This window comes from Tenebrio molitor, chromosome 8 (genome assembly GCF_963966145.1).
Source record: "Tenebrio molitor chromosome 8, icTenMoli1.1, whole genome shotgun sequence".
Lineage (NCBI taxonomy): Eukaryota > Metazoa > Arthropoda > Insecta > Coleoptera > Tenebrionidae > Tenebrio > Tenebrio molitor.
In genome coordinates this window covers 1,058,591-1,083,893 of record NC_091053.1, presented here as the reverse complement: position 1 = coordinate 1,083,893, position 25,303 = coordinate 1,058,591, and the positions used below count along the sequence as shown (strand labels likewise).

The window sequence follows — 25,303 nt, the reverse complement described above, 5'->3', positions numbered from 1 at the left end:
AGAGTGTGGTAGGGAAGGACCCAGTGAAGCTCGAAAAATACTTAGAAAAAAAAAATCGCTCTTGTATTTGAAGAAAACCCAGTTCAAAGGGTGCATCTTCAGACCAATGTATCTTTGTGGGGGGAGTCCCGATTTTTTTTTATTTCCACATTTGGACTACTGAAGTGATCCCCTACAACGCTCTGAATTCGGAATTCGCGAATTTTGGGACATCCTGTACATGCAAAATATATTTACTTTCAAGAATTTTCAACAAAATTTTACAAAGAAATGGATCATTTTTTCCTTGTCATATCTATTGAATTTGTGTTTTATTTTTAAACGAGGTAAACCACAACAAGTCTTACTTTTTATATGACATATTGTCAAATACATAAATATGTTGATACGAATTGTACTTACTTTTCGTAATATTATTATTATTATAAAAAGAAGGCACGGTATCGAGGCCGGAGGAAAGAAATTATCAGTAATTCCTTTGAAAGCACTATTTATATTATTATTTATTTTTCCATACGCCCAACATCCAAGTCGGTTGTCGTTTATTATCAATCTTCTTTTTTCTCGGCATTCTTGCACAACTCCTTCAATTATAATTACTATTATTATCTAATTTATTTGCAGTACAGTTAGAAGAAAATTTCCAAATTGGAAATGTTCCTTGTGCCGTATCGAACCCCGATCCGATAACGCAACAGCTCAGACACATTTGTACATTTCCCCAACAGTAACGTAATTCCAAACATGCATAAACTTCACTGCAAGATATACATCCTCGCCATTCTGCCTCGCCTCGGGCAAATTCTTAACGAACCGAAACTAAGAAGTCGATAATTTGCCTCATTTCAGAGAAAACATTTAAATTACATAGCGAACCATGTCGTGACACATTGAAAACTCAAACCAAAGCGCCGCTTAACACGTCAGTTGCCATTACGACGTTCCACAAACCGATTTGCGCGACTCTTTGCCACCGACCACATCGCAATTTTGCAAAACGGACACAGCTCCGCCGCGCCGCATTCATCCCTCCGGTGATTTACCGCCTCGCGGAGAGCATGCAGAAGAGATTCCAAGCTGGTAATGGAACAAGCGCAATCTATTAAATTAATGCCGCTAATTTTTCCGTCCGGCCACATTTCATATTGTCCCGAAAATATATACAATTTTTTTTTTGGGTGATAAATCGCCCCCGAGACCACTCTCTTTCGGTGTCGGTTTCGCCGAGGAAGACGTCGCGAGATGGAGGAGGGCGCGTAAAGGAAGTGAAGAAGATGACGTGCATGCGTGGAGATGTAAACGCGGGACCCAACAGGTGTCAGACGGGTTAATTTATCGCCGTGTGCTGTAATCTTCATTAACTCCTGGTCGGCAAATGAACGACTCGTTTATTCCCTCATAAGTGTAATAAATAAATGTCGTGCATGGGCCGCCGCTGGCCCGGAAACCGCCGCAATAAAAACACCGGAGATTTTTTACAGGGGAGTTACAGGGTGGGCTATTAAAACGTTAAAGTTATTTTATAACGTTGCCAACAGTTTACGAGCGGGATTTTGCAACATTTCTCCCAGATTTTTTCATATCTTCAGTGGAAATATTTTCCATTTAAAAAATGTGGAATTTAACATTACTACAAGTGATACTGCAGTTTTTGTACAACGAACTCATTAAAAAATAAATATGTAAAATATACAGGGTGATTTTGAAAGTTGTGCAGATATTGTAATCACGAGCTACTGGCTTCATGTAGAACTCGGAAAAAATATTTAAAAAATTCTATGTCAAAAAATAAAATGACATTTATTTTTTGAGCTACAATTTTTTTTAATTGCTTTTAGTTTTCTACGTTGTCCTACAACCTCGTAGGTAAAATTTCGGCACATTTAAAAAATACACCCTTGTATATCATGTTTTATAAAATGTACACCAATGCGAAGTAACCTATAGGAAATATGCTTTAAAACAAGGAAACCGCATTGGTGTACGTTTTATAAAATAAAATATACAGGGTATATTTTTAAAATGTACCGAAATTTTACCTACGAGGTTGTTTGACAACGTAGAAGACTAAAAGCAATAAAAAAAATTGTAGCTGAAAAAATAAATGTCATTTTATTTTTTGACAGAATTTTTTAAACATTTTTTCCGAGTTCTACATGAAGCCAGTAGCTCGTGATTAAAATATCTGCACAACTTTAAAAGTCACCCTGTATCTAGCGTTCAAATGACATGCTAGGCTGGGAAGGCGTTGGAAACCGTCAATTGTTGTGCTTTTTTAAAGCGTAGATTAATCGGAGCATGTTGACAGCTAACCTAAAATTTAGAGCCAAAAAATCTTTTTTTCTTTGCAATGTTTTACAGTAAAAATAGAATAACTTAACGATTCCTATTTTCGAAGCAAATATCTAAGGACACCCTTTGCTGAAAACAAAAATGTTCAGTTATGTCCCGATTAAACATAAACAAATGTCATTCGTGTCAAACGGCGGGAAATTCAAACTTTACACTGTTCTAAACGGTTTAATTTTTCCAAGGCCTACTCAGCCCAGGATTTCATTTGAACGCGCGATATTAGGTCTGGGAAGAATTCCTTGCGCTGTTTCAGCTTATAAAAAAATACAAACACAACATTTTTTGTTTGTTATTAACACTGAACACTTCCAGTTATATTCAATGGATTATCACACATGGGAATAAAAAATCTATTGATTTATGAAAAGCTGGCCTGCGGCGTGATTGTCAATAATACAAATGATTTTTTTAATTAAACGGCAGAATTTTTTTCTGCCAACATCAAACATAGCTCCATTAAAAAATATCTACAAATCAGCGTCATTAATGTTTTGTCCATACTACGATTTTTAAATTTCGTTGTGTTTTCTTGGTTTCTTTTGGAATAGTTTTTGAGTTAACGGTTTCTCACGTGTTGTGGTATGATCCTGCACCTCATAAATTTACATAGTCAACCTTACTACACTCGATCAGGATTAACAGTGTTAAATAAATAACGGATATCTTCGTATGACCTCTTCCTCTGACCTTAACGAGGCATCATTAATATTTCAATCCTCTCTGGTTCGCTTAACAAAACAATTATTTTTAATAGGAATGCAGAATACTGTCTGCCAATACTCGCATTCTTCCAATACGAGGAATTATTCGAGATTTGAGATTTCAAATTTGAATTGATTCGAATTTCCGGAATAGAAAATGGAAAATTCAGAACTTCTTAAAAAAGTCAAACAGTTCTTGAATTTAGATAAACTGTAGGTTTATTCTATTAATTTTTATAAGCACCAAAAAATAATTCTTTTTTATTATTTCGCAAAAGTTGCAGAGCACAAATACGTTGAAGATCCCCAGCAATCGTTCCAACCCTCATAAAAGTATTACTACGTTATGAAAAAAAGTAGATTCAAGAACCAAAGAGATATTTTTTTTTAATTCGAGACTGCGTAATATTCTCCCAATCGCAAACAAGTAGGAGCTATCTTGTTTATTTTTCCTTTTTTCTTTAAAACAGATTTTCTTTTAACCTTCTGGTTTGTGTCTTGTGGCGCCCGGTGTTAAAAATAGTCCGACTAGATGAGAAATCTTAACAATAGTTTCCAGTCCAGCTCCAAACTTTCGTCGTTTATTTCCACCAAAATTTGCTTGATAATAATCAACTGTCCCAACCTCCACCTAATATTTCTCCCCCTTTCACAACGTTGTTGTTTATCCAGTCCGACGTTGTAATAATTAACGGTTTATGAATCCATATTTATTGACCCAACTCGATTGGCAAACATTTTGCAAATGAAATAATTTATGTTATTTGCACGATACTCCAACAAACATTTGCTCAGTCATTTTATACTGTGTATAATTTTATTAAACTTTTTCATCCTCTTCGACAAAAACATGTTATGAGCACTCGATTTCCAGTAACGAGAATCTCCATCACGGTGTGCTTAACTCATTGTTTGTAAAAACGGAACGATTTAATGGGGGCGCCCATCATAAAAGGCAACTTTAGTGCCCCAATAAAACCCGACATATTATTAAACGTGCAAGTAAAAGTGATATATGGCCTAATTAAAGGCAACTCTTCGTCCTGCAAATAAAACAGAAGGAGGTGCAGCAGATTTGAACGCGACGCTACAAATCAACCTGCCCACGCTGGAATTACAATTTTTTTCTTTTAAATGAAAGTAACTATTATAATTATTATTACATCATATCCAGCTCGTCCAACGTACTGGAATAACGTAACGAAGTGATGGGACGTCAAAGAAATGAGGTTTCCCGGCGGCCACCCATCCAAATATTAACCGCGACGAGCGTTGCTTAACTTCTCCGATCGAATAATTAGTGTTTTCGGGTGGTGAAAACTAACACATTTTTAAATCAGTCTGTGGTGCATTCGCTGTCCCAAGAATGACCCCCTCGGTGTTTTATTTGGTGCTTTCCCTCCATATTTCGTCGTGCCGGAATTGTAACAATGTTGTCTGGAGCGGTCGTAATGGCAAAAAGCACGCGTTATGTCTTTCTCCCCGGAGCACATCATCGTATGTTGGTGACGTGGGGGGCGGGGTGGTTTGAAATATCTCGCGTCTATAAAACCGCTCGCCGTTCCCGAATAAAAAGGGAACGTCGCGAATCCGGCACATCCTGCGCTCCGCTCCGGGCCGGATTTCGCGATCCGGGCGTTCTCTAGGTGTGGTCCGGACGGGGCTCGCGGCTAACAGATCACCCGATCTGTCGTGTGCTTGGGTAATTAAGACCAGCACAAATGCACAACGCGAAGTGCACGCACACGCAGAAGAAATGGGATGTTTGCACATCTGGACGAATCAATCATTGGCGCGCCGAGGCCTAGGGTATATATCAAACTCTCATTTAGCAATAAGGATGTGCGTCGAGGAGTTATTACAAGGACGATTAATTTCGAGGGGAGCCGCCGATTTCCGGCACTGGCTCGTTTTCGAATCCTGGGGAAAAAAGTACACGCCTACGAAATTAACAAGGATCATAAAGGCGGCGGGAGTGGCAAATGGAGGAAGTGGAATCAGAGTGACAGTGAAATACTCTTCTCACGTTGTTCTTGGATTGTTGGAAAAACGTACATTGCGATTTGACTGGCGAAATGCAAACTTCTATTCAAGGAAATTCACCAGGAAAGCTTTGCAATGTGAAGACGTTCAGCGTGGAAAGTACATAATTGTTTTAATTCCAAAAGGAAGAGTCAGATTCAGTGATATGAATTGAGGAGTGGGAATAGAAAGTCTCACATATTGACTTGTAGAAATGCAAGGATGCAAAAGCTCAACTTCAGTTTGCCAAAAACTTTTGAAAAAAATAATACTCAGAGTTGAAGTTCCAGTTTTAGAAAGATAATGACTCAAAGCATGTTGAAAGTCGATCAAGACGAGAAGGAATACATTGGTCTTGACAGTTTCCTGATTTAAGTCCAATCGAAAACATGTGGACAGGGATGGGCGTCGACGCGTCGACTTTATTTGTCGACATCGACACGTCGACAATACGTCATCAATGTCATCAATGTCGACAATGTCATCAATGTCGACAATGTCGATAAAACGTCGACACTGCGTCAACAATATCGACAATGTCGGAAATTGTAATATGTAATGTGAGGTTATGTATGACTTAAATCTCACATGCACTGTCGTATATATGCCAACAATTTATTATACAACATTCACAATTATTTCAAATTCGAAATGTCTATGAAAATCTGACATTTAAGTTGGCAATGAATAATCAATATTGTGATTTAGCATAATAAATCTATTTTAGGTTATAATTGAATTGTACTATAGTATATTATGATACGAGTCTTATAAGAAGCATTTTATCGCACGCACGGTTTTAGAGCACGACGAGCTTGCGAGGAGTACCCTAAAGGAGTAAGTGCGATAAAATGCCTTATAAACGAGATGTCATACAATATTTTTTCTACTTTGCCACTTTTTCAATGAAAAAAATAATTTAAAATGTAAAACCGTTAAAGTTGAAGGATTCCACCCAAGGTCACGTCTGCGGTCTGCCGCGACACCACAGTATCCGTCAAAATTAAAAAATTAAATTTCACTATTTTTAGTATTATTATTATATCACGCCTTTTCCTATTACGATATGCAAAACAGTTTCGTAATAGCATCAGTACGAACGGAAAGTAGAAAAAATCAATTACGGAATTGACAACAAGACGAATATTTAATAACGAAAGGTCATATGACGAGACCTGACGCCAAACTAACAAAAAAATATCTTGGCCTACTGCGTGTTTAAATCAATCGTGAACAGCTATTTTTTTAATACAATTGCTCCTACTCGTACTTCGTATTAGCTGTGACAAGTGTCATACGTAGACAGGCAACTATTATCTATTCACTTTGATTGTGACCACAACGAAAAACATAGTAGGCGCTGTTTAGCTGTGTGCTGCATACGTTTTACACTAAATATTTGTGTGGTGTGAACATGATGGAAAATGTCAGAATTGTCAAAACTTGACCATGGTAGTAAAGCAATGATTTTTATGTATTTATCAATATTAATAACGGAAATCAATATTTGAAGTAGGAGAAACTAAAAACGTCTGTCTGATTCTGTGATCACGTCTGTTGAAAAGTGGAGTTATATCCAGGTACAGATTATTTAACGTAAAAACTTCGAAATCACCTCATGCAATTCTCAATATTAATGAAGAACGAAGGAAATGGTAATTTGGCAGTAAGACAAACGCGACAAATGCCTGGTATAAAGGTAACCAGAACTTTCAATTAGCATTGATTAATACAAATATTTTCAGATAAAAACTAATCAGACAGAAAGTTCAAAAAAATGATTTACAGGGGATGAAAAGGCAGAAGATATCAAACTACAACAGTTACTAGCCAAAATGTACAACAAAAAAGCACAAATAGAGTTAACTTTATTGGTGATGTTCATTTTTGTGAGTTGTTTTCCCGTTGGCTTCAATAAATGTCTCGAAACAAGTCAATATTAACCGTTTGGTCCCAACTTTGAGAAGACGACGTGGCATTTTCTTTTTGAATTGTAAAATTTTGTACCAAAACTCAATTTTATAGATATGCGCACAGTGTACGTTGAAAAACGTTTGCGCAAGTCGTTCTCCGTTCTGTCTTCTGTGAGCGTGACGTTTCTGTCAAAATGGCGCCTCCGAGGGTTGCCAACTGCGACTGGATTTAGTGTTATCTAAAATTCCCTATCAATAACCTAGCAACTGAAAAGTTACTACGGAGTGGTCACAATCAAAATGAATAGATTATATGTATGTAAATACGGAAGCTTTGTGCGGGTGCCGGGTGGCATCGGAGAACAACTAATTGAAAGCCGTCAAAGGGTCTGCAAATTGTTTTCTCGGTGTTGCATTTTTTAGGATATTTATCTGACTGAAGGCCAGACTAATAAACCGATGGGACACCAGATGAAGATGTTGGTACCGACTGTTTCATTGTAATTTTACCTTAAAAATGTTTTGCCATAAGGGTCATTTTTGTCTCATTCATAATTCTTGTCAAATCAGATAGAAACTCCGAACCCACAGTCCTTTCCTCAATTACAGGGATCGTTCTTAGTAAATTCAGATTTAATTGTAATACTTTGGGAAATACACCTACACAATGCCTCTCCCTGTATGTGGTGAATATTATAGTTTTATTAGATCGGCCTTCAGAGTCAGATAAATATCCTATATCTTGAAAGTGTGCAGCACAACTGCTGCACTGCTAAACATTGGATAAAAGTGTCATACTCGGCATTGAAATGTTTATTAAAGGCTTTGTTTGGGTCGGTGTTGTTTACAACAATTTGGAGCGTTAAAGGGTGCAATTTTTTGAAGCTGCCAGATGTTCGGTTTTGCCTTGAAATTTTCTACCTAACTCGAACCCGACCGGCCGCAGTCCCGTAGCGAAAACTTTTCTAATAATATAATTTTAAAACATAACGGTAAAAATGAATTTCGTATTTGGTTTCTTAAATGATAGGTAATTGTATAAATTTGGCGCAATCCTCCTTATTGACCAACCGTACTCAGCTTTAGCATTATTTCCAACTTAACCAAATTGTTAATGCGGACCATGTTCGATTTGATTGTTTTGGATTTTTTTTTAAATTTACATAGAGTGCATTTAAAACCGTCACTTTTCTTAAATTTTTATTTCGAGAGTAAGGATGTTTTCTGAATGCAATTAAAACTTTAATTATCGGAATCTCGACATTGTTGACATTGTCGACATTGTTGACAGCTCCCAATTTGTCGACATCTAGCTAATTGTCGACGCGTTGACAATGACATAGTCGACACAAATTGTCGACACCGCCCATCCCTGCATGTGGATATTCTAGTATAATCCACAAAATGGTTAGGGATGATACCAAGAAGTATTTTTTTTTTAATATTTGTTGGTTGTTTTTTCAAATTGTTCTCCCTGCACCTTTTGGCAATAAAACAGTTTATTTTGACATTCCATACCTTTTGATACTCTCTAAATGCATGATCACCTTCATCCTCATCATCGGAAATTTTTTATCATCAAACTTTTACTACTTCAATGAAAAACGAATATTACCTGTTACCAATACAAATTTTTTTATTGTCGTTTTTCTCAAGTTCATTCTCGGCTTCTTGACGACCTATTCCACGGAACTGTCTACGTGTCCACGATTTATGATGCCGTTAAGCACTATCCGCAATTAAAGAACAACTCTGCCCGTATATGTGTCATCTTTACTCAATTAACATGTTACCAACATTCCATTTGTAGCCAATTAACAATTCGCGGCCATGTTAATTCATTTATGCACATATGGGGCACGCACTGATCGAACGGTGTATCAATATTTTTTAAATGGAATTTCCGATCACAACTTACCAAACAACTTACCGACAAGGCTCTTACATCGTATAACCACTGACAAAGTGCAAAATTAAGAACATAAGCATATTGGCGAGTTTACTGGAAATTTCCAAGTGGTTTTCCTAGTGTACAGTCACGATCGATAGCCTAAAGAAGTTTTACAAACTCAAGTTTCCAACCACAATAAACAATTTTCTGGATGCACACACACACACACATACACTCTAAGTTTCTTCCTCGGTTCGGAAGGTTAATTGATAAAAGGGGCAAATATGTTTTTGATCTGTCTATTGTGTGGCTTTTGTCCGTTATTTCGAGTTAGCTTTGGTTACTAAACTAGTCAGAACTATACGGGAAATTTAACACCGAAACTGTTCGCTTTTGTGGATGGCAGGCCATTATGTGGGGATTGTTGGGTTAACCGACATCATTAAACATTAGTTTTTTGAAGCTTTATTCAACTCGACAGTTTAAACATTTTTATTGCGACTCCACCTACAACTCCCAACCGATTTGACCGAATTGGAAATAACAGTTACAAACAATTGAAGCATTCGATCAAAATCGAGAAACAATACATTTTTATTATTTCAATTAAAACATGAATTTTTGGAGTTCAAGCTGTGCTACAAATCAGTTTGAATTTTTTTATTCTTGTATTGTGTCAATGAGTTGAAGAGTATTGTGTGGAGTATTTTGGATCAGCCCTGTATATGGTATGTAGATGGCGCCACGGCCACGACTTAAATGACGTCACTTCAGGCAGATTTGGTTAGGTTACGACAAAAACGTTAAATATTCGATGGTTAGGTAATAATTACTCCAGAAACATTTGATCGTGTTTAATGTTTCGCAATTCGAGTTGAAGGAGATACAATCCGTTTTATTTTAATCGCAGAACGATTTGAAGATTTTGGACGTCTGTATATTGTGTGTAGATGGCGCTGCGGCGGCGACTTAAATGGCGTCACTTCAGCAGATTTGTTTAGGTTATGACAAGAACGATGCTTTATAATTACTTACAGAGCCCCAGAAATATTTGATTGAGTTGAACACGTGTCAGACTCACCTGTTTCGCAATTCGTTTAACCTGTGGCTCAACAAACTTTTCACATTTCATCCGTTTGTTTCTCAGCTTTACGCCGACGATTCTCGACGCACAAACTCGCAAGCTAAAAATAATTGCGAGAATTTAACTACACCTGTAATTTACAAGTTTAATACGAACCGTCGAGGGTGTCAGTTGGGGTCGTCTTACCTGTACAAAAATCGATTTACGTTGCCTGAATAATCCCAACCGTTCTTTGTACCTACCTGTGCCAATCAAGTCCAACACTTCTGCGACAAAAACAATAAACTGATTTTTGCTAATTACGCAAGTAAATAGGTTATGTGACAAGTCGTGTCAAAACTGCCGCCAGCGCGGCCTGTCACTCCCACAAAAAACTCCAGCACGGCGAGGCGTAATAATTTTTTTACGATCGCCAACCGTCATTAGTTCAATTTTATTACCATAATTTGCGTGATGGATTAATTTTTACGTTTCGTCGAGACCACCAAATCGCGTGGGAGTTTTTTGTGGCTTGGCTGTCGCTCCTTTAATCGGCGGTGGCTACAGTTACGTTGCCGACGGCGTGATTTGATTTTTTCGTAAAAAATTGAAACCGAGTAATTTGGAAATCGTGTTTTTGGTGTGGAGGTGCTATAATGCGATTCTGCCCTAGGATGTGATTGAAATATGAAATTGCCCCGATTAATATTTAATTCAATTATGATTAGTCCGACGAGGTTCATAAATCTAGTTGGCTTTTTGACATTTCGCGGAAATTGAAATGTGACGTGTTTGGTGATGGTGGTGCGTGCAATAATTATTTGTTTGGTGTATTTTAGTACCGGACAAGACTTATTTAGTGTTATTGTGCAAAAGGAGAGATTTTATTTCTGCGATATTATAAAAACTTAGATTTTGCAAAGCAGATTTTGTCATACCCGTAGGTACCATATACAGAGTGTCTCACTACAACCTTTATTTTTAACACGACTTATCTATCTCGTATAACAACTGGCGGAAACGTGAGGTTTCATTTTGATTTTTTAATTTTATGATGGTACAAGAAACGCTCACTGCAAAAACTTGAAGTAAAATAAGTTGAAGAAACCACATGATAGTTTTAATTTCTAATTGAAATAAACTCCCGGAAAAGTTCTACAACTCTTTGATGTTGTATCACCTTCAAATATTTTTTTACAAAGAAAATAAACCAAGCCCGATCTGATTTAAACGCTTTACCTGACCTGACCAGACCAGACTAAACCTGTGATGGCTTCATTTCTAATAAGTTCCTGAAGAAATCCGATAAAGTTTTAATACTGTGTTGCATGTACATATTTAAAAGTTAACAAAAAATGGTTAACCTGAACCTGACCTGACCTGACCTGACCTATGTAACTCCACCCTTGATGACTTCAATTTCTAACCAACAGAAATGCATTTACCGGGTTTTAGCTTTGGTTTAAGAACCAGTGTCTTCAACAGTACCTACTGCATCTTTAGAACTACTTCTAAACAGTACCTACTTCACTACTGAAATCACATTATCGATTTCTTTGACTGTGTAATGTAACAATGAGATTTAAGAAATGTTCTCGTTGTGGCTTTTCATTCTCTTGATAGTACAGTTACAAGTCTATGAAACAGGAGCCGGCAGACAATTTGCTAAGAACAGTATCTATATCTAAGAGCCAACTGTCTTGATAATCCTAAAGATAAACACTGGGAAAGACACCAGTTTGAAAGTTTAATTATTTTGTTGTTTTGTGTTGGGGTTACTTTAGTGTTTATCTGTTTAGAATTACAAACCATTTATTCACTTTGAGAGAGGGTAACTAACCTCTTAACAGTATTAAGAATTCATTCCATTTCCCTTGTAAGTGAAAGGTATTAACGTTCTGATTAATAATTAATATTACAATTAGACCCACCACTTAAGGTTAATGCATTTTTTTATTACAATAGTTTTTAATTCATTAAGGTTAGGTCATGTTATTCGTTGTAATTCACAAATAAAGGGTTTTTTAGAATTGATGGTAAATTTTTTTAATAATGTTTTCGAAATATTTTGGATGAAAATATTTGTCCAAATGTGAATTCATTCAAAAAGTGATTGTCTGTTCTGATGTTAACGACGCTCAATTAAATAAATGTTTCCACGATCAAGAGTTGAGTAGGTTTTAACTTTTACCAAAAAAAGCAAAATAACTTCTCAGTCAATGAACACTAAACAAGTGTTTTAATTGTTCATTCAGTCTGTGTGAATCATAGGAAGTGATTCATTGAAACTAACCTGTAAGAAACCGTCTAAGAAATCCTTTGAAAAAATTCACTAAACATTTCGAATTTAGCACCTGTTTTTTTCAACTTTTTATTTGTTCTTGGTTAATTTGCATTCTTAATGTACTTTGAAACTGCGTCCGTAATTGTAGAGATATCATTAAATTCAATTAAACCTGCGTTTAACATTTGAAAGTATAATTACAACATTTTACGTTAAAGTTATTTAGGAAGCAATTCCTTATCTTATGTAAAACAGTACACTAAACGTCTCACTTTTTGTAACGAACAAGCAAAAAATCTCGTGTGAACCTTTTGTATGTATATTAAGACAAAGTATTTCATCAGATTTTTTATCGAGAAAGAAATAAATCAGTAAAAACCGTTGGCTTTTTAACAGGTGCAGAAGGTTATTGTTATTTTGAGCAAAATAGTTTTTAAATAAAACAAGACGTTTTTGATTCAATTCATATATTTAGAAAGTTCAGAATTTATAACTGAGTACAATCAGCGCGTTATAACTTATAAATAGTATAAAATTATAATAATTACCTAAAAATAAAAAATATATGGTATTTGTTAAAAATTATTTAAAGGCGCTTTAGCGTAGAAGGTTTCGCAAAAATAATAGCAAAACCGCCCAGCATAGCACTCAAGAAACTAGGACAAGCAGTTTTAAATAGCACTCGTTCGTCACCATTCACACCATATTGCAGTTGAATAATAATTATTATATAATCATTAATATTAAAAAAAATATATAGTATAATAATTTCACTCAGTCGTTCGCGCTAGATCGTCCTAGAGTCCATTCGTGCAGGGCGCCCCGATAAAATGAAGTAACGTTTCACGTGTCACTCAATGGAATAAATGCTGACCTGAACCTCAAGCTTAGCAAAAATATTATTGTTAGTCGGAGTTCGTTGGCAAAACGTTACCTGAAGCACTTTCCTAATTGTGTTTTTGTAATATTAATAATGATAATATTTTCATTAAATTAACTAAACGAGTATTATTCTAATACGTTGCGGTGTTACAAGACAAGGCGTTAATCAATCGGGCATTCAAAGATACTTATTCTCTTTTGTGGGGTGGATGCGCGTGCACCGGCGGCGTTAAAATGCGACTTAGGCTGTTATACACTAGACCGAAGACTAAGATGGCAATTGCCGCAGGTCCGCACACTCCCCCACAAAAAAAAAAATAGAAACGCATAATCCAGGTATGTGTTTACGCGCGAATTTAGGGTCCGTACGGCGCTGTACATACAAAAATTCCTAAAACATATCACACGCGATTTTAGTTCGGTTAGAAGCGGCGGGAGTGGTTGTAGCCGGATTCGTAGAGCTTGCAGAGGCTGTCGGTGCGACCGGAACTCAAACCGGAGGGCAGACTGACGCTGACCGACATTCCGTCACCCATCAACTTGTTGGACCTTCGTCTCTGCCAGATGAAGGTCCAGGCGGCGATGATGACGAGCTGAGCCGAGAGGAAAACGGTGGCGGCGACTATCAATCCCGCCATGTTTATGCAGAGGCCGGCCTCGTTCGGCACGAAGATGGCTTCGCTGTCGACGGTCTTGTTCATGTCGCGTTCGAAACCGAACTTATCGGTGATCTGGATCGACTGGACGAGGAGCAAGTCGTCTTGGGGGGTGCTGGCCGAGCGACGTCGCCGACGTCTTCCGTAGGACACCACGGAACGGAGGTCACCGGAGGACTCCTCTTGGTCGCACTGGACGGGCTCGCAGTTGGGCATGCAGGGGGTGACGAGTGCGCGGAATTGGACCACCTCAGATGAAGGGAACTTGAAGGCGTCGAAGTGAGACAACAAGATCTGCAACAAATAAGAATCGATCAAAATGGGGCAAAGCTAGGAACAGTTCTTGCGAATGGTACCGATGCAGGTTTAGAATGAACCATTTGCTCTTGTACCATCTGTTAAGAAAGAGAACCTAGTCCACTATTCTGTTTCTTAACACTACATCTGAAGATAGTTCACAATTTCAAGACTATCAAGAGTTGATCACAAAGTATCATAAGTGATTATTGGTACCACATCATTATCAACATCAATAGGATTTCAGAAGGAATCTTCCTCTATAGTTGATACTAGTTCGTTTCGTTAGATCTTTCGCAGACCACGTAGCAACGTGATATGATGATACGATGTCAGCTTGATCTTTACGACAGCAAGAAACTTGATTCTTTCAGACCAAATAAGAATCGGTCAAGATGGGCAAATCTTTGAAAAGATGCTAGGAACAGTTCACAATTCCAAGACTATCAAGAGTTGACGACAAAGTATCATAAGTGATTAGTGGTACCCCATCACTATCAACATCAATAGAAATTCAGAAGGAATCTTTCTCAATAGTTGATACTAGTTTCGTTTCGTTAGATCTTTCGCAGACCACGTAGCATCCAGATATGATGATACGATGTCGGCTTGATCTTTACGACAGCAAGAAACTTGATTCTTTCAGACCGGTTGGTCGGCTTGCCCGATTCAGAATTTTGGTATAAAGTTAAAGTCGCACACGAGGCCCATTTTACATTTTTATAGGCACTGCAGGTCATAAAACTGGTCTTTAATTTACAATTTGGTAGCAGTCCTTTTTTAAATGTAATTTTGGTGGAAGAATGTCGCCTTGCGTCTGTCTTACAATTTACGTTGACTGAACGTATTATGTGGTAACCAATGTAAGATTGCGATTATGCAATTATGCCAAGACTACAAAACAAGATGGTTGGACTATAATTTTGGTCGGAAAAAACTATGTTGGCTTATTTGCTTGCGGTATGTGTTGGTTCGTTTTTGCGGCTTTTCATGATTGAAACATTGAACAAAGAAAAAATAGCGAATGCGGTGAAATTAATTTAATTACAATCTCGTTTGCGAGCTTAACGAACAAACATTACCACGACTGTTGCAAATCTGTCGTTGTGAACTCGCCGCCTGTCGCTAGATACGTGTGAAATAACAGAAAATGGCGCTGAATTAAGAATTAATTAGCAATTATAAAAGCAATTTAATCCCAGATTATGTCCGATGTTTGACATTCCGACAATTAGCAAGTCGTCTTCTTGTTATGCATGCGTCTCCACTCTTGTGCAACCTGACTCGTTTAGTCTACGATCGATTTTAATTAGGAAAATTTCGTCTGAAATCCGGTACCCCCGATCGTTATCAATCCGATCTAAGATTAATTTAAATTTCAATTTGCCAAAAAGCCGCCTCGGGTCCTCCCCCCGTACGCTTATAAGGATTTTTCAATTTTGCCGGTTAATTGCATACCTTTCCTGACTCGGCCGACTTGTAGATGGGGCCCATGATGAAGTGGTCCGTGGGGCAACCGTCCGAATCGATCAGAACGATCTCGCTCGAATCCACACCGTCCATCGCCACCAGCTCCCTGACGAAGATCTCGTAAGGGCTGTTCTTGTCCATGATCTCGAAACGGAGGGCAAGGGGATCACCCACCTCGGCGGTGGGCATGACATCGCCGCCGCTGCGGTCGGTGATCTTCATGGCCACGTTGGGCGAGTCCACGGTCACCTCCTCGGAAAGGGCGGGCTGGATGTCCCCGTGGACTCCCAAGTCGACCTCGTTGGTCACGCTCTTGTTGGTCAAGTCGTACTGGCAGGTCACGGCCAGACCGAGGTCGGAGCTGGTGACGATCTTGTCGTGGTGCTGGATGACGACGTCGTTGATGTATCTGAATTAAAACATATACCAAGTCAAGCATAGGCTCTCGAGTAGAGCTCTGCGGTACGCAAAAACGCGCTGATTTTTGTTTTCTTTTTGTTTCAGGTAAGTTGACCTACCTTCCGAGTCCGTTTTTGCGCACGTTGCACTCCAGATTGTCGTACGCCATGCTGAGTTCGAACTCGAGGCTGTTGTTGACGTCGCGCACGCACGAATTGGGGCTACCTTTGGCGTAGATCTTTCCGTCGAAGAGTTTGCTGGTCTGGATGCGGGCCACCATGTCCCCAGACCGGCAATCGATGCTGACGTTGTAGCACGAGCTCAATTCGTACGTCGCCGCCTCGGGGACCTCCAAATAAGGATCCTGCAGGACGAGAATGGATGTTAACATATCACACAGGAGCTAAATATTCATGAGGTTTATTTAAAGCGCCGGCTGCACGAAGGCCGGGATGAGTGACAAGATGGGATTTTATTAGTGGGGGACCGGTTCGAGGGGTTGTTGCTTCGGGAAAAATCTTTTGAATTATCGCGGTGCGTTGATCTCGCGGCGCGGTCAACATCTCCATGTTTGGTTGGGTCTTAATTTTCATATTATCGCGACAAGGCACAATGGCGAAGTGATATCATTTCGGTTTTTAATCGTCCGGTAAATATTCATGAGGCCGTGTAAGGAAGTCCGCGGTTAATTCTCCGGATCATAATAATAGCGACACGATAAGAGGAAGATGAGCTCAGATGGCATCTCCGCCGGATTTGAATATTAAGAAAATAAATTTGGCGAGTTGACGCTGCTAGGTTTGTTCATCTCCGGATACATTAAGCAAGCTCGAGTGGTTGTCGTCATTTTTTTAAATTTTTCGACGGCGCGCCTCTCGTTTCTCATTGTTACGTCCGCGGATGAGGAATTTGGTTCGCACACAGCGAGATAAGCTACAGACCTGGATGTCGGCAAGAGTGGCACGCGAATGATGACTGAGCCGGCACACCATCTCGCCGGTGTCACCGTAATCGTACGAGTGACACCTGTAAGGAGAGTTGAGACACAACTCCCGACATTCGTCGACGGAGCCGACATCTTGGTAGACGGAGTCGACGGTTTTCAGGATTCTGCCGTTCAGTTTCTTGAATTCGCACAGTTTCGACGGCTCCTCCACGCAGTTGTTTTCCATGTAGTCGTAACCGTCGGCCGCTTGGAATACCGAACTTCCGGCCAGGGTGAGACGGTCCATGTTGGAGAGTTCGCAGTCGCCTGTTGCGTTGTTGTAGTTGGCGGACCTGAAACGGACGTTCGTTAAAAGAGTTTACCACACTCGCGGTGTAATAGAGTCTTTACAAAAACAGTTTGATGACCAGATAAAATGAACGGTTGGCAGAATCACCTTTTAGTACTTTCTGCTGTATACGGTTGGCAACTGTGATCTGTGTCACGGATTTAATGGATAGTAGGGGTTGGTTTTTGTAAAATTAAAGTAGACAGTAATTTTCTTCTTGTTTTGAAGATCAAGTGTACAAAATTTCATCAAGATCGGAGTAAAACTGTAGATTTGCATACAAAATATACAAACAAACAGACATTCAGTTTCATATATTTATATAGATTGGGCACGCTGGACACACTTTTTTCTAAAACTGACGCACGGCAGCTTTACTGTCGAAACGCACGTCAAGTTTGCTGTGGAAACGCGCGTCGGCTTTAGAAAAATACGTGTATGATGCAGAAATAGCAACGCTGTTACGGTTGGTGCAGCGTAGATGAGGCATTTCATAAAGAAAAAGGTATTGAGCTGCCTATTAGCGGTTCACTTTCATAATCTCCGACTTTCCTGTGTAAATAAATAATCTCGAGTTCGTGGCGTAGCGCCGCCATCCTTTGTAAGGTCCGAATGGCAGGCAATCCATCTTGGATCGTGCTTTACATATGTAGACATGTACGGGCAGTTACTTTAATGCTCGCCATTATTCGCCGACTAAATAGACCATAACTCGTCGTTTTTTCGTTTAATAAGTGTTGTTTGATGGGCGCGGATCGCTCACGATGGATTATGGTCATTGTCCCTTCTCATCCGAAGGATTGATGGGACCGGAACTGCCCAGTCCATCACGAACTAGCCATTTCCCAATGTCGGGTACAATGGCTTCGTGATAAATTATTTATCGCGAGAGTGGTGGACAACAACCTTATTACCATTCGCTGTTACACTTGTTAATCACGGTCCCTGACGACATGAAAAACCGGCGCTTTTGCAAGTGTTAAGGCCTATTTATTGCGTTTCTGGATCTACGTCTCATTGTCTCGCCCATTTGCGGCCTAACAGGCTCTCTGCCATGTTCGGCCTGTTAAGAATGAAGATGGTGCCTCGAACACTACATAACCTAACCATTATCTTTACGTGATTCGAATGCCCTTTCCCTTTCGCGTTATAATTAAGTGAAAGCTTTTCGAGTTGTGTATAAGGCGGCGAACGGACGCTCGCGTTCACCGGAATTATCTGATGCGTAAATCTTAATGTTGTCAACCGAGATAGAATAAGTGCATGTGTGTGCACTTCCAAGGGGTATTGTGTGCACTTTCATATAAGCAATAGTATTGAAATGCCATTTTAAATTGGATTGATTGTACGATATGGCATCGCTAAGGCGACGCTTATGGTTATGAATAGGGTACTATGACGTCACCGGTACCTAACGATAAGCTCCGACCTATTAGAATACAACCACACTATAACCATGTCGATACAATAAAACTGAACACGCTTCGGAGATTTATAAAATAGACGGTCCGTAACTTCTCCAAACAGAACACACAAAGGCAAACATAATTATCTGTGGGATGCGTACGAAAGCGCTCCGGTGAGCGCCAACCCTAACTCAGTGTTTCAAAGCTCTCGCGTTCATACTCGCGATTCAGGGAGGCGTCTAGAAATTACAGGCTTCCAGCTGGTAATCGAAGACACTAACAGGTGTAGAGCCAAGTAAAATGTCCATAAATTACGGTGGTGGCGTCCGGGGGCAGGAGGAGCACGTCTCGCGTTCACATGTGCGATAGATAATAAATACTTTGGCGAAGGTAATAACATGCGTAAATAATATCTCCGCGGCGGTCCTTTCAGGATTACCGTCCAGTCATTCGCTTTTGAATGGCGGTCACTTTCGACGGGGCGGTGTCTTGTCAGTGTCGGGTTCGTTGTGCGGCGCGCAATGAAATGATGACCTGTCACAGTCATGTTTGCTGCTACTGTCATGTGGAGATGCACAAGCCGGCGACGTAAAACTCCCATTTCGATTAGCAAATCGCTGGTCTCTCGTAACGTTCAATTGCACGAGATATTTTCACGTTCTGGGGCACGATCTGGTGCGCGGAAGAAATGGAAATCTCATCTTCCACCACAATTATCCGTACTCTGTCGATTTAGCAAATCGATGATGCGAGTTCTCATGCGCAGTAGCGTGACTCGGTTACGGAAAAAATCAAAGTAAATCGGCGGTTAAATGGACGGTTTAATGGTTTGATCTAATGGTTCCTCTTGCTCGAGCCACCCAACTAATAGAACAATACTGTGCTTGGTAGGAAATTGAGTACCAACTTGGGCACGGTGCCGGTGGTTCGTAACAAAGCAAAATTTAATCTTTCTTCTTTCTTCTCTACGTATTTGTGCGGTTTTTGTCAACTTTAAATCGTTGACACCAAACTGTGTGAACCACATTCGCTTCTTCATCTTCCATTGTCTTCCTCTTTTGTTCATTCGACAATGATTCTACGACGACGTGAAGGTGATGAATACGAAATGCATTTGTCTCGTTGTTTATTCTAGCTTACGAACCCAAAGAAATTAGTTTGCACCGCTTCAGGCACACCAACATTCGAGAACGGATCAGACCAGAGGATTCCATTGGAACGAAATTGCTTTTTAGATAATCGCAAATTTTTCAAAGTCCTCCCAGATGTGATATTAAATCTGATAGACCTCTTAGAAAAGAATTCGTGAGTGCGAGGACTAATATAACTGTAACCAGGATTGGGAAGCTGTGTTTAGTGCTAAAGACAATCATTCCGAGTTGATTAAGAATCGTAAAAAAATTAAGAATCTCGTATTGGATTGTGTTTTGTTCCGCAACAGTCTGATTGTTCAGGTTTGGTGGTTGAAAGTGAAACTGAAGTCGAGCCGAACGCGTCTCGACAAGATCCTTGAATCTTGCGTCATGTACATTTGTTGAACATTGTTCGGTGCCAAAAGAAATTATATCGCGAGTTCAAAAGAAATCCTGGGCTGGGAAGGCGTTGGAAACCGTCAGTTGTTGTGCTTTTTTAAAGCGTAGATTAATCGGAGCATGTGACAGCTAACCTAAAATTTAGAACCAAAGAAAATAAGAAATCTTTGGCGGGAAATTCAAACTTTACACTGTTCTAAACGGTTTAATTTGATTTCATTTGAACGCGCGACATTTCGATTTAATTTCGAATCCATTTGTCTGTCTCGGCACCGCCAAACTGTCAGCATTCGGCCCTTGCGACCCGCACTCGTGTTTCGAACAAAACAAAGATATTTGCATTGCTGGCGTTGACAGGCCCGTGGAGCCGTTATTGACCCATTTCACGGCTGGGAGCGACACCGCACGAACTTTTCCTGTGTAAAAAGTTGCAACCGTTGGGTCCATCCTGTGGTCTGACGATCACGGAAACCATTCACTCCTTTTTTGACGTTTCCAAGTAAAACACGACAAAGAGCCGTTCAAATTCATCAGTCGGACTGTGCGAGACGACCTCGTACCTGATGTCTTAGCGTAATTGATGGAAAAAGACGAACAAAAGACAGAGGAGGGGGAAAAAAACTCCAATCCGATCTCGTGACAGCTGGATTATGGCGAGATTCTGCGGTTGTCTCTCAGATTAGCGGACGTCCGTCAGCCAGAAGATGGGAATTTTGATTGGGACGAGTAATTAAGTGGGCGTCCCGAGAGGAAATCGGAATACGAAGTGCCGAAGAAGTTTCCATGAAGTGCCACTAAAATGTGGTTAATGCTGATAAATAAGACCAGTTGTGCCGATTGCAGATGTTGAGATTTATCACGGAATCAACCGGTTTCGGTGTTTTTCGATGACGATGAGTCGTAAAGAAAATGTAAATGCTGCGACACCGTAATATATCAGAGTGGATGTTTCTCGCCGGAACAGAATGAAACCGGTCGTGTGTGCATTTATGAAAAACAAAGAGAGTAAAAAATCGGAAACTGGACTTAATTAATTAGATAATCTCTGCCTGTACGGCATGGTCCTGATTAATAGTCTTTGAAGTGAGCGCCTCTCGATACCAGGAAAGGGTTATTTGCTCTGTGTCTGGACTAATAACTGCTGACAACCATAATCAAAACAATCTTAATGATGGTCGATTCGTTGCTCATCTCTCTAAGTGCGTTTACTGTACTCTTGGGTCACGTCACCATCGGGGCAATTTTTGTCGCAACCACACCATCATTAACCCATCACGTGCAATTTGGGTAACGTACCACGGTGAATGCGGCATCCCGTTAAAGTTGCACCCATGCAAACACGACAAGCGCTAGCTTTTTCTCCAGGGATTATTAGTCGTACAGTTTTAATAAGGGACACGAGTCGACCTCTGAGGACGCGAAGAACCCCAGGTGGCGATGCGGCCGCCGCAAGGCGAAGGTAATCAGCCGTATCGGGCAGATTGTTGGGTCGGAACCGACCAGGGTGGTTGTATTGTTGAGATGCAAAGCGTGCGTGTTTAGTGTCACCAGGTCGGCGATGACGAGCCACACACGCGGCTCCTAACTGCGAGTCACGAAGGCGAACGTCGCGACGACGAGAAGAGGGAAATCGACGCTTCCGGCGGGGGCGGCGTTATTATGTTGTCTCTTTACGACCAAGACGACCGGTAATTTTATTATGAGTCGTCTCGCTCGGACGAAACAATGCGCACTAAAGTCGCAACAAATTAGCACATTGTAACTGGATTTTTCGCGGGATGGGCAGAACAGTTGTACAAACGTGGAGTTTTTCTTCCGATTTGCAAACTGAGCGTTGCATCCTCCGAAGTCCTTCCTGGGTCGCACCATCTTTTGGATGACATCCGCGAGTCAACATTCTAACACCATGGACGAAGAATTCTATATCAAATGTTGAAATTTAATGGTTGAAATGCAGCGCTGACACTCCACGTCGAAAACGTTTCAAATTACCCTGATTGAAAAAAAAAACTGGATAGAGTTTTCCGGTGAAGAGGCAATCTGCGCTATTGTTTGTGTTAAACAGTCAAGGATTTCACGAGCGAAATGAATTTTCAATTTTGGTTGTCAGAGTTGGACGCTCGACGTTTCAAACTGGAACTTCTGTTTCTGCCTCATCACCGTTGATGACGTTGATTTGGAAGTTTCGCGGTATTTTCTCGTGTTTCCGAAAAAATGCGTTAAAACGCCGCGAAAGTTTTTGTTCCCTCACTCGGTCTTCTGTGTTTTAAAAAGTTTAAAAATCAATTAACGTTATAGTGTTGTAAAAGTTAAAATAATATTTTTCAAGCAGGAATGTGTGAAAAACTGGAAGTGAAGCTTTTAAACCATCTCAAACGTGATTTTCGTTTTTTGCTGAAAGCTCTGAAAGTTCAAAATGTTCGGATTCGTTAGGTTCAAAATCGAATCGAACCCAGCTTCTGAATTTTGCCGTTAATTTCTCCTTCGTGCGATCGCCTTCCAGTTTCTTTTGCGAATTCTCCCCCGGTGTTCGAATCGAACGAGTTGAAACCTGCGGCCTTTCTTTCTCCTTTCGAGTCTCATCACGTCTGGCCACCACCATGCTCGATCAATCACCGCGGCGATAATTAAAACTGACTCGAGTAATTGATTTTCGCGACTTTTCCTTTTTAATCCGTTCGGTCGAGTCATTTTTCTAGGATGAATCGCGAACCTTCCTCTCCGTTCAATTACGGAAAGTCTTCTTTGTTGGTCTTATTGGTCGGAGCGCACAGTGGTCATGTCAGGTCCGTTGTTGTGCCACCCGTTGGGCGCCCGTCCGACACCTCTGCCTCCAATTCATTCAAATTAATTTCCTCGGTCGAGTGGGACAAAAATGGAGGTGGCGTCGGTCTCGACGGGCAGTCCAATTAGTCCTTAAGTTGGCAGTTGGAGAAGTAGACGGGACATTTATCACATGCACAAGCACACGGTCTCGACAACGTACCGTATTAACATTTTGATGGGTGGTAATTAGTAATTAGTGCAACGCCATATGACGTGCACCTTCGAGAGAGCGAGCGTGCCACTCGGCCATTGTATGGAGATGGATCCTCGAAGGATCCGTCTTTGTCTAGCTGAAAGGTGAAGGACTCTACCAGGCTGCCCCATTTATCAGTTGCGATCTATAGGTAATCTATCTACTCCCTTCAATCAGCCATCATAAAAGGATTTAATAACGCGCCAACGCTCACACGCGCTCCGCTTTTACAATATTTTTGCCGTTTGCGATGATAAATTTCATATCGCGATCGACTTCGCGTCTTAAAACCGATATGAAGGCGATGCTTGTGACGGAAATGCATTTCGAATCCCTTTAATCGGTACCCCCCTTTTCCTTAATGGACGACCGCTTTTGCTCTTCTCTATTTTTCTAAATAGCCTGTCGGGTGCGCCGTCAGACGGCTCGATTGATTATAGATTTTCACTTTGCCGATGTTTGGAGATCGCTCGAGATGATCAAATGGAATCCAGGGAGATGTTCTTTGTAGCGGCAAATTTTTACGTCTCGGCGGAATTTGGTCAACGGAGAAATTTGTAATTCACGATGATGGTCCTGCGGCTTTTTCTGCATCTTCCAATCAAGACTACCGAAGTTTCCCAACGACAAAATGTTGAAAATTCAAACAAACTGGACCATTTCGCTATTCCGATAAAGACGAAACGACCATCCACTCTTTTGGACCAAGAGAAACATAACAATTGTCTTTTAACAACTTTTACAACTGTTCCGTTGGAGTCGTTCCAGGGTGGCGCAGAAGAGCGTCGGTCATCTATGAATATTCATTAATCAAGGACGATTTGTCTGAATCGTAATAAGTCACCGTAATAACAGTTTGTGATTGGATTAATGGGGGTCCGTTCGCCAGTAATAAAGTAATAATGCAAGTGTAGGCGTCTGCAGATTAGTCTGGTGCATTAGCATGTGATATTGCTCGTACATTATCTTGTCACGGCCATTATTGGTAATTTACATTTACATGTCTCAGTTGCAGCTGAAATAATCACCGCCATTACGTTACACTTAAAAGTTACGAGCTAGGTCGGGTCGATTTTTCTTGTTCGGCGGGCGCCCCCATGAGTACGTGCGGGATCGTGGAATCGGTTGCGAGTTGGGTATTCAATGTGTGGCGTAGAGCAAATAAAGCAAAACGGAAGTGAGATCTAATCCACCTAATGAGATTACAGTTCGAACACAATGTTTAATAAAATACCGATCGATGCGAGCCTCTCTCCATGAGCAGCGAGAGTCGGACGATATTGCAAACTTAAAATCAGTTCCAAATTACTTTACGTGATGTAATTTCGTGCAATTATCAGATAATTATCTGATATTTACTTCACGAACTCGTTAAGGATCTGCGGTGGAGGGGAGCGGGGGGGAGAAAAAACCGCCCCCTCCGACAAAGCGCTCCGATCCGGTATCAATGGAGCTCGCGTATAAATTCATTAAATTAATTCATTGCCGCCTCCGGTTAGAATTTATTCGGATTAGTTGTGTACTAACTCACAAACTAACTCGTGGAATCCAGACGCCGCAAACATCCGAAGGCCATTAGGTCCGGAGTGTTTACCCGGACGACCGCTCCGGACATTTTTCACATAGGGGCCCACATTCTCCAACTTAACCCAACAACTTGAAATGTTTGGAAAAAGTGCGTTTTATGCAAGCTTTCGGTCAATATTGTCAGTTTCGGGTCTCGCGGACCCGTACGGATTCCTATTCGCGCTTCTCCCACTTTCGATGTCTTTGGACGGCACCTGTTGGTATTATTGTCGATTGTCGATGCCACTTAACAAATCCACCATCTGCAATTTGATTTAAGTGGCACCGTTTACCCAATGGCGATCACCCGTCGCGTTGATAAGTCACTCAATCTGAACATTGAATGCAGTCTCGTTTTCATAATTGGCGTATAAATCACGCCATCCGTTCGCTCAGTAACATTGTCATCTTCGTAGTGATTAATAATTGGCAATTTCGCATAATTGCGTCGAGGTGTTTGTTCCCACGACGTGTTTATACGAGCGTATGTGTGTATTGGTGTGCGCGTCTGCATGTTCCGTTGTTGGGAGAGCTAATTGCGGTCAGTCCTTCGGGCACCAATCAACCGAAAGCAAA

At 40.5% G+C, this 25,303-nt stretch overlaps 2 protein-coding genes across 5 annotated transcripts in view; one reads left to right on the top strand and one right to left on the bottom strand.

Moving 5' to 3' along the window:
• Nucleotides 1-25,303, top strand: part of Atg16 (Autophagy-related 16) — a 196,769-nt gene that overhangs the window by 7,778 nt on the left and 163,688 nt on the right. The gene's annotated exons all lie outside the window — the stretch shown is intronic.
• neo (neyo) overlaps nucleotides 12,677-25,303 on the bottom strand; it is a 49,677-nt gene continuing 37,050 nt past the window's right edge. For both annotated transcript variants that reach the window (XM_069055793.1, XM_069055792.1), the window contains 4 exons: nucleotides 16,872-17,208; nucleotides 16,050-16,294; nucleotides 15,520-15,940; nucleotides 12,677-14,058 (listed from right to left, as the gene is read on the bottom strand). In XM_069055793.1, coding sequence (XP_068911894.1) covers nucleotides 13,531-14,058; nucleotides 15,520-15,940; nucleotides 16,050-16,294; nucleotides 16,872-17,208 — 1,531 coding nt within the window. In that variant the 3' untranslated portion in view covers nucleotides 12,677-13,530. The remainder of the gene's footprint in view (nucleotides 14,059-15,519; nucleotides 15,941-16,049; nucleotides 16,295-16,871; nucleotides 17,209-25,303) is intronic.